The 20,582-nt window shown below is 37.8% G+C and overlaps 1 protein-coding gene across 1 annotated transcript in view; it reads right to left on the bottom strand.

The window, feature by feature from the left end:
• Positions 1 to 20,582, bottom strand: part of KDM1A (lysine demethylase 1A) — an 89,860-nt gene that overhangs the window by 8,845 nt on the left and 60,433 nt on the right. Inside the window, exons 4-15 of the mRNA XM_007935691.2 lie at positions 18,277 to 18,410; positions 15,351 to 15,429; positions 14,434 to 14,526; positions 13,646 to 13,752; positions 12,446 to 12,527; positions 11,783 to 11,877; positions 7,187 to 7,198; positions 4,572 to 4,714; positions 4,113 to 4,203; positions 2,299 to 2,433; positions 1,283 to 1,356; positions 364 to 475 (exon numbers count right to left, since the gene is read on the bottom strand). Of these exons, the coding sequence (XP_007933882.1) occupies positions 364 to 475; positions 1,283 to 1,356; positions 2,299 to 2,433; positions 4,113 to 4,203; positions 4,572 to 4,714; positions 7,187 to 7,198; positions 11,783 to 11,877; positions 12,446 to 12,527; positions 13,646 to 13,752; positions 14,434 to 14,526; positions 15,351 to 15,429; positions 18,277 to 18,410 (1,157 nt within the window). The remainder of the gene's footprint in view (positions 1 to 363; positions 476 to 1,282; positions 1,357 to 2,298; positions 2,434 to 4,112; positions 4,204 to 4,571; positions 4,715 to 7,186; positions 7,199 to 11,782; positions 11,878 to 12,445; positions 12,528 to 13,645; positions 13,753 to 14,433; positions 14,527 to 15,350; positions 15,430 to 18,276; positions 18,411 to 20,582) is intronic.

Here is a 20,582-nt window from a genome sequence, read left to right as displayed (position 1 = left end):
GTATGATTCAATTTATACTACATTTTAGAAAAAAGCAAAAACTATAGCGACAAATTCAATCAGTGACTGTCAGGAACCATGGGCATGGGGGTGAGGGGGCCAGAAGATGACTGCAAAGGGACAGGAGAGAACTTTTCAGGATGATGTTTCCATGTTCTGTATCTTGATTGAAGTGGTGGCTTGTGGCTACATAACGTTTGGCAAAACATCAAACTGATCGTTTAAAATGAGTAAATTTTACTGTATATAAATGAACTCTCTTAATAAAGCTGTTTAAAAAGACACAAGCACACAAATGAACAGTTCTCTTCAGAGCCTTCTCAAAGGCACAGTTTAACAAAATAAATGCTGAAGAAATATTACCTGATCCCAGTGTTTAAGGGAGAGGGTAGAAAGAGGTGTAGCATTAGCAAATTCAAGATTTGCAAAATGCCAATCAAGTATTTGTCTGTCTCTTGATGATAGATAGACATCACTGCAAAGCAAGAACAAAGGAGTGCAGGGTTATTCGAAGTCAGATACTACTGTTCTCAATAAGCCTGCATGGATTATCTCAGTAACTGTGTCAAACCTTAGCCTAGGGCTGTACCTTCTCTGAAAAGAGTGTTAAGTCAATAGGTAGGGCCCTATCTGTTTTGTTGACCCCTATCTTTGATGTCTACATCAGTGTCAAGCTCACTACATACAGCAAATTATAATTAGGCCTCATTTGTATGAAAAAAAGACTTTTTCATATCAGTAAAACCTTAAATCACCTTGCCTTATAAAAACTAGCTACATGTAGGAATTTTTTTAATTTTAAATAGAGCATGAACTACTAAAGCAAGGGTGGGGAGCATCTCTGACTTACAGACTCAAGTAGGTGTATGTGGAGGCCTAATGCAACATGGAACCAGCATAGAAGATTCATGTCACAAATCCAGTGGAAATAAGTATACTTACCTAGTCCCCAGAATCATGAAAATTTAAACCTACACCACCTTCTACTCCACTTAAAGAAGACAATTTTCACCTACTACATCTTCATGAAAATAGCAGATCTTATAGGGAACAATCTATTATGTATTCAGGACACAGTTAGGCATTAAAATATAAGAGGACAAGTAGTCCATATGTTAACAGGTATTTCCATTCATTAAACAATTCTCTATTCACTGTGGAACAGAATTAAAATTCGTTAATTAAATATAAATAAAAGTCCACTGTGCTTTATAATTTTCTTTCTAAACTGAACACAGAACAGTAAAAGCTGTCCTTCTGAATGTTTATTTATTTTCCTTACCTTGGGGGATTGGCTTCCAATTCTTGAAGCTTTTCTTCTAGTTTTCCTTGTGTTTCAGCCAATTCATCATACTCCTGATAAAATTAAGTGAATCTGATCTGTCTTGATGGGTCAGATATCCACCGAGCTTATCTATACCATGAGGCATAAGGTCTGGATCATATTTTCTGTTCAGAGCATTTATAGGAGCATGGCTTAATTTAAGGTGGAGTCAGAGTTCAGGGATTTTTGTTCTTAGAGACAAGTTACAACTATGAACCTTACAATAAGGTGGTATTGTGGGGATTCAAAGAAGAAAACTAAAGGAAAAAGCATACTGATAAGTAAAGATGAAAAATGATCGAAATTATCATTTCCTGGGCATTTACCACAGCACTGGGATAAAATACTTCAGATACAGAATTTTATTTAAGCTTCACAATTACCCTGCAAGTTAGGTTTTAGTAATACCATGTTACAGATGAGGTAATAACACAGCAAACAGATACTAAGTTAGGGATTTAAACCAGATAGTTGACTCCAAATAACTCTAAAGTCCCCCCTGTTCATTATCATTATTCTAAATTGTCAGGGCTAAACTGAGTGACAGGAGCTCTGGTAGCATAGTGCCTAAGGCACTTGACTGCTAACCAGAAGGCTGGCGGTTCAAACCCACCAGCCACTCCTCGGAAGGAAGATGGGGCAATCTACTTCCGCGGTGATACTGCCTTGGAAACCCAAGGAGGGGTCACTATGAGTCGGGTCCGACTCGATGGCACATAACAACAATAACCACCTGAGTGATAGGGGCTAAATTCTGATATTAAGTAAGCTAAAGGTAGGCGATGAAGAAGAGAGGGTAGAAATTTCGATGCTGAATCAAACTAACCCCAGCGTCCCCAGGGCTCCTCATGACCCTGCCCCTTCCTTCTACAGGGTCTGTGACTGGCTAATGGAGCTCTCTTTAGCCAAGTTTCCCAGACCTGCACTTCTTAGCGTTCCCAGTAAGCCTTGTCAGGCGGGTCTGCATACCGCACCTTGCAAAGGGCAGTCAGATCCCTGTGCTTGCTCTTCACCAAGAACTCAGCAGTGATGTCTCTGGGAGGCTTCACTTCAGATGCTTCTTTGTACTGCTGATGGAGTTCCTTAATTTTTTCTTTCAAATTCACCATCTAAGAGAAAAAACATTTTCATTTATTTATTTATCACATTCTAGATAGGTGTGCTCTTCGTTTTGGCTTTTGCCCAAAACTGCTAACATGGGAAATCAGGGCCACAATGCAAGTCCTTTGTAATTTTTAAATACCTCTTTTTCATCATGTTATTTTGGAAACAGGAAAAAAAAGTCCTAGATGGCTTAAAAGAGAGGTATCACATCACTATCAGAAAGTAAGATTGGCTCTATCTTCCAAAACAAAAACAGAGAGGAGTAAGGAGTATCTCATTAATTTTAAAAAAAGTACTGAAATACATTTAATTTCCAAGAAAAACAAACTACCACCAATTGAACTTAATCTTACTTCAGGAGACAGATGATCATGATTTTCTTTTAAAATATGTAATAGGACAAACCATCACAGAAATAAGCCCATTTTCCCCCTCAGGTTTCTGATGATACCACATAAGATGGGTTAAAGCTTGAGACCTTGGGACCTATAGATCTCCTGCCATCTGGTAGTGTTCTGGCCACTCTTCTCATCTAACCCTTATCACAACCCATGAAGGTGTGCCAGAAATCTCATCTGAGAGGATGAACAGGATGAAGAAATGCAGTACAGTGATATAACTGACGCAAGAACCCTGTGGTAGTTAGTTTGTGTGTCAACCTGGCTGGGCTTGGTTGAGTGGCTGGGCAGCTGGATGTAGTTATTCCCCATGGTGAGACTGGTAATTAACTCAACAATGGAATCTATTAGAGCAGCTGAGTAGCTGCTTTAGGGATGTGATCTGCTTCCAGTATGTAAAAAGCAGCTTTGAGGAAGGTCTCCAGCTTATGGCATGCTTGAACCCTACCCTACATGTAGCCAAATCGCTGTTCAGCAGCCTGCCATGTTGCCCGGCCAATCTTGGGACTTTCAATGGACTTGAATCAATGGCCTGCCATGTGGTTTGTTGACATTGGGACTGTGCCTTTCCACTTGTTGATCTTGGGTTTGTCAGTTTCAGCAGCCAGCAGCTGCCTGAGCGGAGAAAAGCCTCCAGCTTCAGTGGGCCGGAAGGAGGAGGCAGAACTGAAGCCCAAGATAGAGGTGCTTTCATGCTGCCCCTAGAGCTTGGCACCTGGAACTCGGACTTCTAATCTCCCAAACTGTAAGAGAATAAACTCCTATTTGTTCAAGCATGCCTTTTGTGGTATCCTCTGTTAGAGCTGCAGTATATGGCACTAGGTAACCAAAACCAACCCAGTCACAAAATGCTCTCAAACTTTGCATTACAGAGGCCTCCTCAGGGTTAGTCTACTTCAATCCCACTGTCTTCACTAGTGGGAACCTGAGCCCACTACAGCTGATTTCCCTCCAATCCCAGAATTCAGCAGAGGGCACGGCACTGGCAGCTTTGAAAGAGTCAAAGGGAACCCAACACAGAAGAAAGCTCTATTTGCCCAGCAATAATCTATCCTAATGCCAGACTGAAAGACCACCAGAGAAAACAGCACATTTTGCTACTAATTATTTTCTTAAGAATCATGAGTCCTAGATGTACAGACTTCTCTTCCATGGAGAGAGGGGGAAAAAAAAAATCAGAAATGCTTTTAAAAAAAAAAATCAGAAATGCTTTTAAAATTTCTAAATCAAAGTTTCTTTTTCCCACTAAGGCATCAGCTATGAAGAGAATAAACACAGAATTTCACCTTATTAAGAAGTTCTTTCAACTCCTCCTGAGTTTTCACTATCTTCTTCCAGTGTTCAATCTGCTCATCTTTGACGTGCTTTTCCTGTAACCTAGGAGAGACCATATGCGCGCCCTGGCCACGAGCCTGTTTTGCAGCACAAGACAGGCAGCCTCCAGAGCACCCAAGCACATCAAGCCCACTGAAACTTCCAACAGTTCGGAATAAAAAGTTTGCTGGTAAGAAATTATTTTTCAGGCTATGTTAAATACAATACAATCTCAAAAGAGCAATTATTTTTTTTTTTAATAGAAAAGGGCTTTAAGGATCAGGTAATTACTATAAATGGTTTTCCGTCTGAATTTAACTAACTATATTCCATGAAAATTAGACTGAGTAAGACTTGCTGAGAAACTTAAAACATAACAGCAAATCTCTAGATGGAATTCACTCTACAGTAGGCAGTATTAAGATACTTACTGAATGACAACTTCCAGTGCCTGGCCAAGGGACACAGGTTTATTATTGAGGACATTGAAGTCTAGTTGATGACTAAGGTAAGACGTAGCTTCTAGCAACCGGTTAAACTCTTGCTCTACCATTTCATCTTTTTCTTTAGGAACCTGAAAATCCGAAGTATAGCAGAGTTGGTCCTTATGAAGACTGAAAACAACCATCCAAGAAGATGATCTGTTGTTTAAAAAGGTCAAAATACGTGATCTCAAAGGGGGAGCTTTTGAGGACAATGATTTAAATTTTCTTTTCTATGAAGTGGTCAATTCCATTTAAATGAGATATGAAATGTGTTGGTCCTGATTTTCCCCTATTCTCCCACCTCTGCCTTCAGCACTGGGACTCCACCAATATTACCAACCAGACGATTTACACTGGTGCTAGTTGACTGAAGTTACATGGAACAAGAGGTGCACTGAGGCCGACATGCACTGAGCTGAGTTGGGCTGACATGCAAACAACACACTAGAAAAGTCCCAGAGAACAAAAGCTATGTCGACACACCTGATGACCTTCCAGAGTAAGGGCAAGATGAGAAAATAAGAAGCCCAAAGTACCTGCCTCCCCTCAAAGATGATAGGATTTCAAGTGGGAGTTGGGCAGAGACAAATGAAAATCATAGCTATTAATAAGAACACACTAGCACCTTTATTCGTTTGCAGAGGAACGATGTTCTGTGGCACCAGTGAGGTCAGAGTTGAATGTTTAAAGCTCTTGTAGAGACTATGAGTGGCAGAGGTGCCAGAGGTCTGGTTCCTCACTGTGGTAAATGTAGGGAACAGACTGCAAAGCTGATCATTAAGCCACAAGACCATGCTTCTCAGCCATGCTGTGCCTCTGCCTACTGACTCCACCAGGCAGCTGGCACACACCCTTGGCTACCGCTTCAGTCCCCAGGTAAGCTGCAGCTGCGGTTCTAGAGTGGAAATTCATGGCAGCAGTGAGTGCAGGAAAAAGCATTTTGAAGGCCAGCATCTTTTGCCAGTACCCATATCCCATAATAAGCTGGACATCAATTGGGAAATGGGACTCAAGATATGAATTTCACTTTACAGTCAACCTAAAGTTGGTATCAAGAAAAACAAAACATCAAAGTAACTTCTAGTGATCACTAAGACTGAAAGGGTGATTTCGTCACAAGAAGACTCGATCTCTCATCTGAAATGCCTTTGTTTTTGCATTTCCCAATGAAACTGGCCATTTCAAAGAACTGGCCTCTGTCACTTCATTAGTTAGCCATACAAGTAACTCTACTAAATGAGCTATCATGAAGCATAAAGAATGTAGTGCCAAGTACAATCTGCACCAAAAGAAGAAAGGGCTTAAAAATATTGCAACTCTCCTCTACAACTATAACTATGCCAGACACCATAGCTGATTCATCAAAATCGTATCTAAAGCATCAAGTTCTGAAAGACCACACTGGGGAAAGATCAGATTATCTTTACCAATTAGAGGGTCATCTTAAAACAAAAACTAAATCTCTAAGAATCTTCTTGTTTATATTGAGAACTGAGGCTAAGAATCAGGCTTGGGATGCTTGGAACCATTTGTATCAGGGCTGTGGAAGTGTCATTTGCACATCAGGGTGGTGACTAAGACTTGGTGGATCAAACATACCTGACCCACCCCTCGATTCCCAAGGCCAAAGACACAGCTATCCCAGCTGATGGAAGAGACTCTTGTCAGGAACTTCATTTACCTTCTCAGCAGTAACTTCCTCACCAATGTGATGGTCACATATAGAGGAGCTCAAAGCAATGTTACAATTTTCCTCAGTTTAACTTGCTATTTCTAGGGCAATTTCTGTAATGATGCTATAAAAATGTAGTTTTAGAATCTCTAATTTGATGCTCCTTTCAAAAAAGAAATGATTATGTTTCAAAAATGATTAAATCTATCTATGAGTTGTGAGATCACAGATTACAAAGTTTCCGAAGACCAAGTGGTAATTACTCAATCACAGATGCAGTGGGCTTTTCCTGGAGCACAAAATGGTGGTATTTATTTCTACACGTGGTTTCTAAGATCCTTGGCAAGAGGACGCTATGACAGCAAGAGGGACTAGATAACTTATGCCTCTACAATGGGGCAGAATGTGCAAGTACACAGTGTGCAAACGGTGCAGATTAAAGCTCTTCCAGTGTCAACTTTAATCTTTGCAGCTTGGGTGACAGTGACATAGGGAAGAAGTTCATACTGAAAAAGTACGCAGTGCTCAGGCTCAGAAGAGGAGTCCAGGGTGTGTGGTAGAGAAATACTTAAAGGGACACTGTCAAGGTTAGAGGAACCAAATTGGACCTTTTGTTCTTTCCTCTGTTTGCTGAGCAGTCTCCTTGATTCATTACACTTTGCCCTCAGTCCACCCACAGCCCCCACAAAAAAACTGACGTTTTACATGCGTTTTCAATGACAAAAACTCAGATGGCATCAGCCCAACATATAGGCGCAACTCTACAACAACAAACCAGTGTGAATGTATGATGGTGAGGATCTTTGGAAGGGAAAGATTTAAGTTTCAAGCTTTTAATGGGTTATTATAAACAGTGAGGAAAATGATTTGAGAAATTATGAAAAAATACCTTGACAGTGTCCTTTTAACCAGTGCAGCAGAGAGAGAAATAAACTGTAAATAACAGCCCAACAGCCACGTCAAGTTCAGTTTGTACGACAGCAGTAAAATCAAGGCTTTAAACATACACAGCATGACAGAAGCATTCTGTTAGCTCAGAAGCTGCAACCACCAGAGAAATAAGGAACGGACTGTACAGAGACCAAAACAGGGATGTCAAGGCACAGAAATGGCCAAAGAAAAGCAGTTTATAAAGGAGGGTGGGGGAGGAGGGGAGGGTGTCAGAAAGCAGTTAGGAATAAAGCAAAACTCAATAAAAGAAGAAAGGAAAAACACAGAACAATAACAAACAACAACAAAAAGCAAACAAACAAAAACCAAACCAAAAGATTACTGCCGCCTGTCAGGCCAGCAGGACTGCATCTCCGGTCACTGCTCCAACTCGAGGCTCAGTTTTATGAGATGATGAAAAATAGTCAGTGATCAGGCCCATCCATTTTCTGCCCCGCTAAGCAATGGTAAGGATGTTGCAAGTGAAACCAGGGCTAGCTTTGAAACCTAGATTTTTCCCACTAAGTTTAAAATTCTACTATGAGATTAAATGAATATTTAGAAAATAGTAATAAAATACTTGTTCCATTAGGAAACCAGTAGCAACTGCGAGAATACTGAAATGTGTTTCTGATGTTTAAATCTTGAATCCATTTGTAAAATGAAGCTAGTTAGAAACATTCCAGTTGACAAACCCAGGCAGTGAAAAGAATTGTAGTAAATGACTACCCTAAGTGCTTCCAAATACCTGTGATTCAGGTCAATTCTGTCTACTTGGTGAGACCACTTGGTTCTATTAGTTGTCCAAGTAATTATGGATAGAGAACAGCATAAAGGAGTTTTAATATTGGCAACCTCTAAACAGAAGGCACAATGACTTCAGTTTTACCTGGCCATTCTAAGTTCTTAAATTGCATCCTGAGAAAGGAACTCAGCAAATGATTACAAAGGATTAAGCACCATCTTAGAAGGTGAGTGGATTTCTACATGACAAGAACTTGTAACAGCAAACTATAAAGCAGTTGTTTTGGAACAGACCAGTAATACAGTCTTCTATTAAGGGATCAAAGAAAAAGGATATCATTTTAAACAAATTTTGATTATGACTTATCAAAGCTATTTATTTCTCAGAGGCTCCAGATAACTGGCTCCTTCAAGACTAAGAGAACTTAGTGAATATCCTTGTTCTGAGTGGGCCCAATCTGTTTTGTTACTTTAGATTATTTGGCACATCCCATCCTGGACATGGTGGGGGAGGGGCAGCCTGCTGGTCTATCCCACGAAGAATCAATGTGGGGAGAGCCAAGCAACCTTATAGAAAGGTTCCTGATGCTCTAAGAAGAAATCTCAAGGAAAAGGATAGCTTTGCTTAGTTTTAACTCTGGCTGCATCCTACCATCACAAGTTCTCTAGCTCTTCAAAAGTGTACGTGTTTCACCCAGTCTTCCTAAGGTCTCCTGCAGCAGAGCAGAATGGGGTTAAGGGTAGCAATCTTCCAAGTACAGAAAGTTCTGAGATTCAGCCAGAGAAATTCTCAGGATGAATAATGTCTGAAAAAAGCTGTAATGGCCAAATCTGGCCAACAGAGGCCAGAGACCTTCATGTGACTGGGCACTTTTAAAATTATGGTAAAACAGAAGATCTGTTTTCAAGTATTCAGAGAAGTTGAGAAAAAGATTAGTTCCTTTGGTAAGACCTGACATTTGCAGAGTCTCTAATTCACATTCCCAAATAGTCAAGGGAAATGCGATACAGCTATTATCACTAATTGGAGAAGCCGGACAACAGAGAGAACCTCAATGAATGGAGACTGTTGCCCCCCCCTCCTTTTAATGCATAAGGAGTACTTTAGGAAATATAAGTAACTGGCTTTCTTAAACAATGACAAATGAAGGGGACCGTGGAGAAGGCCCACACAATGTGTCTAAGTAGTCTGCTCTAGCAGTTTTTAACACACAGTAGAGGTTCTCAGTATATATTTGCTAAATGAATAAATTAATATAGTTTAGAAATGCAAAGTCAGTATTACAACTATATTTTCTGAGGAAAAAAAGCTATCTTGAAACTTCAGGAACATTAAGGGAAGGCCTGGGATCATTATTACATTTATAAAAAGCAAGGATGGCAGTCATGATTTTAAAGGGTAAAGAAAGACTGCCTTAAAGATACAGATGTTTTCTCAAGGTGAAAACTAAAAAGGTCAACAGGCCCTTGAACTCATAAGTATAATGACTTAAGCACACTATTTATGAATGCAAAGAAAACTTGCTAAGTCATAAAAAGTACATCATAATGGTCTCTGTAAGAGAACTGGCACCACGCCCCTTCATGTGTTATTTTTCTTCCTTGAAACAAAACTGAGTCATTCCAAGAAAATCAAGACCTCCATTTCTCAACTAGTTCCCGAGCCTTTCTATCTCACTTAGTAACACATACACACACAAAATCAAAGAGAGATCAAAGACCTTATAATGCAGAATGCTACAATTCTGCAAGAATTTGACTGAGATACTTTTTCATTACTCAAGGAAAACTGATTCTAAAGCCCCTGAGTTACCAGCTGGTGTACAAGAGATGCAGAAAACATTTAGAGTAATTTTCCCAGTCTCCTCCTCCATCCACGTTTTCAGTCCCCAGACCCCTCCTTGGGTTTCCAAGGAAGGAGATTGCCCAACGTTCCTTCCAAGGAGTGGCTGGTGGGTTTGAACCACCAGCCTTCTGGTGAGCAGTCAAACATCTTAGGCACTATGCCACCAGCGCTCGTTTATGTTCTGGCACAAGCTATTTATCTCATCATACGCTGGTAATCAACAGATCAGACTGGCAGCCATTTGGCTGGCCACATATGGGGACAGAACTGTATACTATCGGTTAGAACTGTATATGAGGAGCACTAGTGACACACTGGTTAAGTGCTCAGCTGCCAACTGAAAGGTTAGAGTTTGAAAACACCAGCTGCAATTCACCAGCTGCTGCACAGAAGAAAGAGAAGGCCCTTTAGAGACTTCTCTGCTTTAATTTAAATCTGCTGCCTCCATTACCCTTCCCTTCCACAACCACATGTTGAGGTTCCAACCTGCCCTTCACAAATGTTCTCCTTCCCTCCAAGTCTCCACTCACCTTTGCCCTCCCCAGACTCCCTGCATCTCCACAGACTCTCTCTCACTCCCTTGGCTCCTTCCATAGCAAAACCTTTGGCAAATCTGCCTTGACTTAGAATTATTTTTGTTATTGTTATATTTATGGGAAACATGTTTGTGATTTGCTTTAAAATACTCCCAACTACAACAACAAAATGTAGGAATGGGATAGATGAAACAAGACTGGGAAAGTGGAGACTGATTACAATACCTAAGTCTTTTACTTTAGTGTCTGTTTGAAAATTTTCATAATAAAAATTTGGGAAAAAAGAAATTTTGTGTACATGCCCCACTAGACTGTGGGATCTTATATGGCAGGACTCTCTCATTCATCTCTACATCCTTCACAGATCTTTGCAGAATAGAAGCTTACTGAATTGTTCACTTCTATTTCATCCTTTTTTTCTCATTCTGCTGTTTATTCTCCCCTTAAGCCTTCCTCCCCCAAACCCTGAAAGGAATCAGGATTCAGAATGCTGGGAGAAGAACCAAAGCATTCCCAGAAAGTCTGTTCTTCTCTGGCATTAACTCCATAACGCCTAAAGAAGTAACTGAAGCTGTCCCTTGGGACCTAACTCACAAAATCCAAGAGCTGGGATCTAAACATATTTTGTAACAATAGTAAAATCACCATGTACAAAGCCAATCTTCCATTCCTCAAAATATAAAGACAATAATGTGCTTATATCCAGAGAAGTGTGGACTCTCTCACTCCTGATAGGGGAGTTTGTAAAACGGCTGAATACACACTTTTAAATTTCGTTCATTCCTACCAACCATCATTTAATATAAAGCATTATGTACTTTGCTAATACCATCATTCCTAAAAATCAAGCTGATTTATATAGTCTAAGCCTATCTTGTATTTGTTAAACTACACTCACTCTCCCATATCCAACATGACTTCCCTGCTATCGTTGTACTAAGATGTACATACCTATGCCTCTGGTCAGCAAATACTGTAATGTAACCCCCTTAAGCATTTGGTAAGTACCAACATTTGGCTATTATTAGTCCAACAAAAACTTGAGCCTATAAACACAAAAGTGAAGTCATAAAGAGTACACAGAGCTAAAGCACATGATGGGAAGCACAATACAGGAAATAAAAAATCAGGTTTCAATTCCACAGATCTCTTGGAGTAGGTGGCCACAGCCAAAGAAAAAATATTAACCAACTACCTAGCTAGTCTTCATTATGTGTCTAAAATAAACACTTAAACATGCAGGTGAATTTGCATATATGTAATAGCATCTTCCTATAAAAACACCTCAGGGTAAGGAACAACCAGAACAATGTCACATCAGTTCCAGCCTCAGTTCATATTTATATGTATGTATTAATCCACGTTTCTCCAAAATTTTCTTCAGCTGAACCCAAGAAATTCTGAAAAGCTGTGTTTGTCCTGAACTTACAGCCTGTCCATTGGCTTCATAAAGTGGGCATTTTTGCTTGATCTTGGCTAGCTCCATATTTACTTGTTTGCTGACCACAGCCATGGGATTCCCTCCTAGAAAAAAACGCAAGCAATTAAATTCAACATATTGATGAAAAGAGGACCAAAATCCTCAAAGTAAAACTATTTTTAATCAAAATTTAAAATATTCAGTTAATGGTATATAAACTATATATTCAAAGTAAAAGTATGTAAGCGTGAAATAAGCAAAAATCACCTATAATCCCACAAGTTAATATTTTATTACACATCCTTCTAGCCTTTATGTTCATAAAGTTACAGACATACACCTACAGAAGAATTATAATGTATGTATTGTTTTATAATCTTTTCTCAACTAAGCAAGACATTGTGGATATCATTTCATGGTAATATGGAGCCATGTGGTTGCTATGTATTTCTCATGGCATCATAATTAAATTTTCTGATGTTCTTTTATAAACAATGCCATATTTAAAATGCTTAAATACAAGATCATCTACTTGTTTATTTTTCTAGAACTGAAACTGCTAGGTCAAAAGAGTGCACAATTTAAATTTTGCACATATTGTGGCATATATATATATAAACCTATTTTTTTAGGTCTCAAGCAGACTGCAGCATAAAAACAAGAACTACTTACCAAGACCTGTTACTACCATGGCTCCGAGATCAGCTACATAGTTTCCTTTGCGAAATGTAGCAACTCGTCCACCCACACGATCCTGTTTGTCAGAATTAAATGGCCAAAATCATCAATTCTATTTCAATCATAATAACCTGGCATGGTAATATCCCAGTCTCTGCCCTTTATAATCCCAAAAGAAAGTTGTAGTTTAGTTTATAGGGAGTGCAACACATAGTACTGTGGGCAAAAAGAGCAAACAGTTTAACTTGAAGACTATTTGGGGACAAGAAGGTAATGAATGACATAGTAAGATGCACAGAACTGATGAGACGGGACAGACAAAAGCCATTATTTGGTCACTGATACTATCACTTCTCTGCTCAGCTGTCTCTAATAGCTCTTCCTGTATAGGATGGTGGGAGCTCTGGTGGCATAATGCCTAAGGCATTTGACTGCTAACCAGAAGGCTGGCGGTTCAAACCCACCAGCCACTCCTCAGAAGGAAGATGGGACAATCTACTTCTATAGTGATAACTGCCTTGGAAACCCAAGGAGGGGTCACTATGAGTCAGGTCTGACTCAACGGCACATAACAACAACATCATCATCATGCAGGATGGTTAAGAGCCATATAGGAAATACCTGTTCACAAATTCTAACAATAATGCCATCTTCCTATCTTCATTTTCTGACTCTTGTCCTCCAAACCTAAAAGTCATCTGTGAATGAATGAATGGCCTTTCTTTGACAAATGGTTCCCCAGTGTAGCCCTATTCCAGGGGTAGACTATCTACTGAGCATAAACCCAACTTTGAAAGTTAATTTTAAGAAATGAACAATGATCTGAAAGTATCCATCCAAAGGGCATATGGATTATTTACAAACTCTAAACAGCCACTGAGTACTTGTCAAAGCTTTACTGTCAAAATGCTTTATTCGATATAAAAAAAGACTGCTCAAAATACTGAGTATTGCACAAATCAATTTGACTTAGTTGATGTTAATTAAACCAAAGCCAAACCCAAACCATTGTCATCCTGCTAATTCTGATTCATACCGACCCCCACTGGGTTTCCAAGGCAGTAAAATCTTTACTGAAGCAGATTGTCTCATCTTCCTTCTGTGGAGTGGTTATGACTTTTTAATTTGCAACAGATAATAATGTCTTCACATTTCCATTAGGTCAGGCTTCTAAACCCAAAATAAAATTCTTACCCTGGCTTCCAGGAGTGTGACATCCATTCCAAAACTTTGTAATTGACGAGCTGCTGCCAAGCCTGAGACCCCAGAGCCTATAATAATTACCTTTCCTGTCTTTTTAGCTAAAAGCAAAAAATAAACAAAAATTAGAGTATTATATGACACATAAATTTTAATTCAATGTTGAGAATTTAGAACTCAACTCCACTGTCTTAAACGTACTTTCTCATTACTTCAATCATTAGTTCCAGACTGTGACCTTCGTTTAATCTGTCATGAATACTCTGCTTTATTTACCTCACAACTGTATTAATACACAGGGTTTGAGCAACCAATTGAATTACTCTGGGCGTAAAAGTTATTTCTTTTAAGCTCTACGTCCACAGTAGTAAATCAGTCTCTCTTTTTGAAGAATTTTTAAAACATCAAAAGTAACTGTACTAATTCTCAAAATATTACTATGTGTTGGCTCTCTGGCAGACAATATACCCAGACATCATGAAAGGGTGAACAGTATTTAAAAAAAAAAAATCAAGCAACCTTTAACAGGATAAAGACCTGGTCAGTAATGAAGGCAATACAGTTATCTTTTCTTATTTATCTATCAAAACAGAAGTTAAAGAAAATATACATTAGAAAGAGATTTTATTTTAAATTTTATTTTTAGTAACATAAACGTGGGAACATTTAAACTCTAAATACAGATTTTAGAATCAAAATAAAATGCTAACAGCATCATGGATATAAAGTAGAGTCACAGAATCCTAATTTAAAACCATGAAATTCATTAGCCAGGTCCTTACTTGGTAGTGGTTTTATCCTCTTATAGATCCCAAAGTTGATAAGACCATGACGCTCTAAATAACTGTGAACTCGGTGGACAAGCACAGTATCACCTACAGAATAAATGAATTAAAAAATATTTGTAATTTTAGCAGTGCAAACAGAAATTTCCTCTAATTCTATTTCTCCATCATGAAAATATTTGATACATCTCTTTCATAAGCTTCAGGTCATATGACTCTTTTAGAAAAGTGATTCTTGTAACTAGTCTGTGAGGTGGTCCAAAATGTGTATTACAAAATCCAGAATTTTAAAACTGACATTCTACCACAGATAGGAAACACAAAACCAAATCGTTGAAAAATAGTTCTAATACTCATTTATTTTGGCAAAAACTTCACAAGAAACTGGTAGTAAGTAGGAAATGAGAAAGCCAGTCAGTGAATGGAGTGCCAACAAAGTTTAATATGCATCAAAATTTGGATCATAAATCTAGGAAAACAATTTAGCAATCTCTAGAACTCATCACTCATCTGTCAACACCATTTAAAGACCAGGAAAACAAACATAAACATAAAAAACAGGTTTTTTCTACAAGGCTTATTTGGTAAAGCGGAGAGTCAGCAAAAAAGGGGAAGGCCCTCAACGAGATGGACTGACAAAGCGGCTGCAACGATGGGCTCAGGTATAACAAGGATGGTGAGGACGGTGCAAGACCAGGCAGTGTTCTGTTATACGTAGGGTCACTGTGAGCTGGAGCCAACTCAATGGCACTTCACAACAACAACATTTGAACACAGCAAGACATGGTGAAATGAAATGGAAATATGAATGAAAAAAGCCATTATTAACCATTATCAAAACATGAGACTCCTAGAAGGATATACCAACTTTTACAATCTAGTCCCCAACTAATTCTATTGAATACACTACTTACTGTTATAAGGCGCTTCTAATTGTTGGAGAGTAGCCTCAAATGTCAGCTGAATCTTTGGATTATCCAACCACAACTGCAACTGCATTTAGATAACAGAAATTGTATATGCCATTTTCTTTTTAACTGTAAGGCCTAGGGGCTTTCCTTTCACTAAAACAATGAGGATTATATTTCCATCAAAGAAACTGATAAACACAAAACCACATCAAATTAGTGAACTACTGAAGAAGCTGGGGGATATTTATTCTAAAAAAGAAAAAAAAAAGTTGTCAAAGTCAACTTAAACCTGGGGTCTGTGCTTCCACAGATACAAAAGGAGACAAAAGCCGTAAGACCTAGTGATTAATCAGACATTCAGAGAAAGGAGAAAAAGAAGTGCTAGGGAAAACTCTTTCAATTTTTGACTCATCCAACTAATAGAGCTGGTATGCCATTCACTGAATGAGGGTCAGTGAAAGAGAGAAGAGATCATGAGTTTACTTTCAAGACAACCAAGAGGAGATGTAAGATAGGTATCTAGATATATCATCTGGGCTCAGAGGAGTGTTACTGTCTGGAGTCATCTGCCTGTGGGTGATAATGGAAGCCAAATGTATAGAAGGGAGTCCTAAGGGAAAAAACAGGAGAGGGAAGAGAGAATACCTCAGTCTGAGCTTTAAGAACCCCCAGCTGCAATACCATTAGAAATTATACATGCTTCTACCTTGTAATACTTCTAGTAGATGACATAGGCAGCCCATCTCTCAGTATTTCAAATGAGAAAGCAGCAGGCATAATTTGATAATTCTACTGTCAATCATCTGGGGAGGCACTCTACTTTGTGCCCAAAGTTTCATATCCAAGGAAGTTTGACCATGACTGAGTCTCCCACTATCTGCATCGCCTAAGAGAGGCTTCACTGTGTGTGATTTTAAGGAAAAAAATCTCATCAACAAAGGGTTGAGAAACCAGTTTTATAATAACAATAAAAAAAAAACCCACTTGCTGTAGAGTCAATTCTAACTCATGTAGATCACACATGTTTCAGAGTAAAACATGCTCCACAGAGTTCCCAATAGCTGATCTTTCAGAAGTAGAAAATACAAAACTTAAAAAGTAATTATTAAAAGCTTAATTCCTCTCTTCTGAAGCACCTCTGGATGGATCTGAACCACCAATCTTTTGGTTAGTAGCTGAGCACTTAACCCTTTGTGCCAACCAGGTATTGATTATATTTACAATACCTGATGATTAATAGTAGCTTAAATTGTAATTAAAAGAGATTTAAGGAGGGAGGGCACTTCCAGCTGGTTCACATCCAGGCCAATTGGTAAGGGTAAGCCTACAAAACTGTCAAAAGACAGCAACCAGAGAGGTAAGAGGAAAACCAGAGTACTATGTTACTGAAGACAAGGAGAAAGTGTGTTTTAAGAAAGACGTAGTTAACTATTTCAAATACAAATGGAAAAGTGATAAAATAAGGAATAAAAACCATTATGTTACAATCAGTCAATGGGCTCTTACTATGAATTTTCTTCAAATTAGATATATAATATATATTTGTAAAATACAAAGACAAATTAAATACTACCATAAAGTCTTACTTAAAATTAATAAAGAATGCTTCAGGGCAAGTTTCAACCATGGAGTCATTTGGTTTTGTGTAAATAAACCATATTAGAAGAGGATGGGCCCAAATCCAAGGAGCTTTAATGACTCAATGGTTAAGGCATTCAGCATTTGACCAAAAGGCTGACAGTTTGAAACCACCAGCTGCTCCGCAGTAGAAAGGTGAGATAGTCTGCTTCTGTAAAGATTTACAGCCTAGAAAACCACCTAGGCAGTTCTACTTTGCCCTACAGGGTTGCTCGGAGTAGGAACTGACTTGATGACAGTACATTTGGTTTTGGTTTGGGGCCCAAATCACAGTATCTTCTACTTTTCTCTGTGACCACTGTCAGGGGAAAATGGAACTCCAAGTACACACTAGGCTCAAGCTCCTCAAGGTAAGTCTTCTTCCTCTTTCCATCCTATAAATAAGGCTCAGACCATATAAGCTAGTTCAATAATCTCAAATTCATAGTTTTAAAATCAAGGCAGAAGAAGTCAGTGGTAGCTAAAAGGCAGACATGCTAAAATGACATCTCTGATCTACATTCAAAATAACTGAAATCACAATGTAAACATCTACTTTGTATTACCCTAAAGTACAATGAATATGTTCTGAATATACTTTGCCCTCTCTACTCTATGTCTAAAGAATTTCTGGGAAGCAATCTGGCAACATGGATTAAACTTAAAAACATTCATATCCGTTAGCAGGGCAGATTTCTTTTTAGAATTCTATCCTAAGAAAATAATAATAATCAGAGACAGGATCAAGAATGTATAAGCCTGTTCAGAGCTTAATTTTAATAAGGAAAAATTAGAGCCTTAAATGTCTAACAGTTATATTATGACCCAGCTGTCATACAAAATACTATGCAGATTACTAAAAGCAACCTTAAATCAAATTAAAATAAATACAAACAAGACTAAAATCAATCAGGAGTACGTTGTATCAGATGAGAAGAACAGAATAAGGGTTTCTCTTATCCTGGGAGAGAAAGACAAAGTGATTATTTACAAAATATTTACATTTTTAATTTTAAATAAAAGATTCTTAATGTATATTTATGAGGTTATGAAAAATAAAAAGGATCCCCCAAAATACATGTAAGTAGGATCTCAATTCTATAGAAACAAAAATTATATATATATATTCAAAAGAAAAAAAAAGCCTGAAGGAAAAACAACTAATCATTAATAGTGGTTATATCTGGATAATATATTTGTAGACAATTTTAAAATCCTTTCCTCCCTTTCAGTTTTTTTTTTCCATATTCTCTATCCTAGTAATATATACTTTCTACAATACAGGTGAAAGAAAGCTGACATGAAAACTTACAGTGCGGTTTCTGATAAAGAGAAAAACCTTCTGGGTCTGCTGTGGTCCACTGATGATATCCGGAAAACAGGCTGCCTCTTGAGAAGTCATCCTGTCATGGGGAAGTCTGCTCTGGAAAGCTGCACCCTCCACACCTAGCAAAGAAAGCAGAGGACGTCTAGTAAAAGTTCAAGTGAATACAAACTAGGGGTAATGATTATGTCTCAAACTTCGTTTTGCCTGAAGAACTCTGTACAGCGTTGCTCATTCAGGCAGATCTGACCTCCTTTAAAAAGACTTAGAATTTGTCTCAAAAACTGAAATATAACTTAGAATGTAATCATTCTTTTGAGCTGAACATTCCAAAGTTTACAATTTACAGATGAGTGAACAATATACCTTATAAAACATAACAAGGCATTTAGTATATTTTCTTCATCTACAAGTAATAGATATTATTAATATCAGATGATACTGTAGTTAAATAAGCATCACTGATGGTAGACAATACATTTTAAAACTAAAGAACTAGAATAAAGGGATAGCAACTAATATCACACAGCAAAATGTATATAAACTGTTGAATGGGAAACTAATCTGCTCTGTAAACTGTCACTGAAACCACAATGTTTAAAAAAAAAAAAAAAGAAAGAAAAAACAAACTAAAATAAAGGAAATTACCAGAGAGCGAAAGAGGCTGTGGGGTGAAAAACACAATCACACATGTTTCAGAATTACAGTGAGGAAAACAAAGAGGACCCTAAGGCTTAATAATCAACAGTATGTACTATTATAGTATGATCCCGTCAATATACTTATAATATCCGTTAGTTCTCATAATTCAATGCTGGTGAGCAGTGAGAAAGTAAGCAGAATACAATTATAGGAAAGCAAGCAAGGAATTTATCTTTTCTGGCAGTGTAGTGCCTAAGGCATGTACTGCTAACCAGAAGGCTGGCGGTTCAAACCCACCAGCAACTCCTTGGAAGGAAAACTGGGCAATCTACTTCCAAAGAGTTACTGCCTTGGAAACCCAAGGAGGGGTTGCTATGCGTCGGAACTGACTTGACAGTAGTGAGTCCGGTTTGGTTTGGTTTTGGTTTTTACTATATGCTACAAGAAACATACATGTAAATTTGCTTCTAAGAACACCTTATAAAGGGGCCTTTAACCTCCAGCCTATAAAAATAACAATTCAAAGAGTTTCAAAATTCAATGCTATTGAAGTAATTAATTATATATAAGTAACAAAATATGCACCAAATATCCATATTCAATTATTCTAAAGCACATAATGCCAGAAATTAGAAGCACCAATAAGAGAAGCAAAATTAAAGAAAATGCATTAGTAAGTTTAGGAAAATAAAAAAGGCAGATAAAGATGTAACTTAAGAAAATTAGAGCTAAACTATTGAGGAGTTTGTTTCCACAAAGACATTAATATGGCAAACACAACCTAAAAAGAAATAATAAAACAAGAGGTCAAGCAAAAACGTCTAGTGCTAGTATAGCCACACTGTTCTTGAAGACAAGGAGAAAAGAAAAACTATGCAACCACAGCAGATAATGAGGCACAAATATTACGTTTCACATTACTAAATCAAATCAACAAAGCTCAAGTTTAATGAATCTCAAGCTAAAATTAAAGACTATTAGGATAATTATTCCTTACAGAAAAAAATAATCAAATAAGAAGCATATTGTTGTGGAAAGAGCATAAAATTGAGACAAAAAAAATGCTGACTCTCAGGGCAGAGGTTATTTCAGTAATGTGAGAAAATTTCTGAAACTAAATTGCTTAGATGTCCCCAGTCTTCTACTCCCAAATCAAAATAAACAAACATAATAAACACATTAAAAGAAGAAAAATCAAAACCAAAACAATCTCACAATGTAAGAACAAAGCATTGTCTACACATTAACCCAAGGGTCTCTTAATAGGTTACTTCTTGGTATATTTATTGAATGTATAACATGAATTTGAAATCAATTATCTCCATTAAACTCTACTTCTCCCCACTAGCCGTACTCTCCTTAGCTATTTTCTGTTATGTTTAATAACTGGTAACTGAACATTAATCCTGCTGTGAAGTATTATTTTCAATGACAGCCAGAATAACCGTGTAGGAATAAACACTGGCTTTTATATTACACTTGGCTCCTCACTGCAAATGTTTTCATCAACAAATAATCACTGTGATATAGTTGGTTAACTGTGGGAATCCTGAGAATATGTAGCAATTAAGAAATTTATTTGCCTTGTTATTCAACTTTATATGAATCACGTGACAATGTTATCTATAAATCAACCACCGGAAGTATTAATA

This window comes from Orycteropus afer, unplaced genomic scaffold (assembly GCF_000298275.1).
Source record: "Orycteropus afer afer isolate SDZICR_OR568_19922 unplaced genomic scaffold, OryAfe1.0 scaffold00031, whole genome shotgun sequence".
NCBI classification, from domain to species: domain Eukaryota; kingdom Metazoa; phylum Chordata; class Mammalia; order Tubulidentata; family Orycteropodidae; genus Orycteropus; species Orycteropus afer.
Note: the sequence above shows the minus strand (reverse complement) of the source record. Positions and strands in the feature narration are given on the sequence as shown.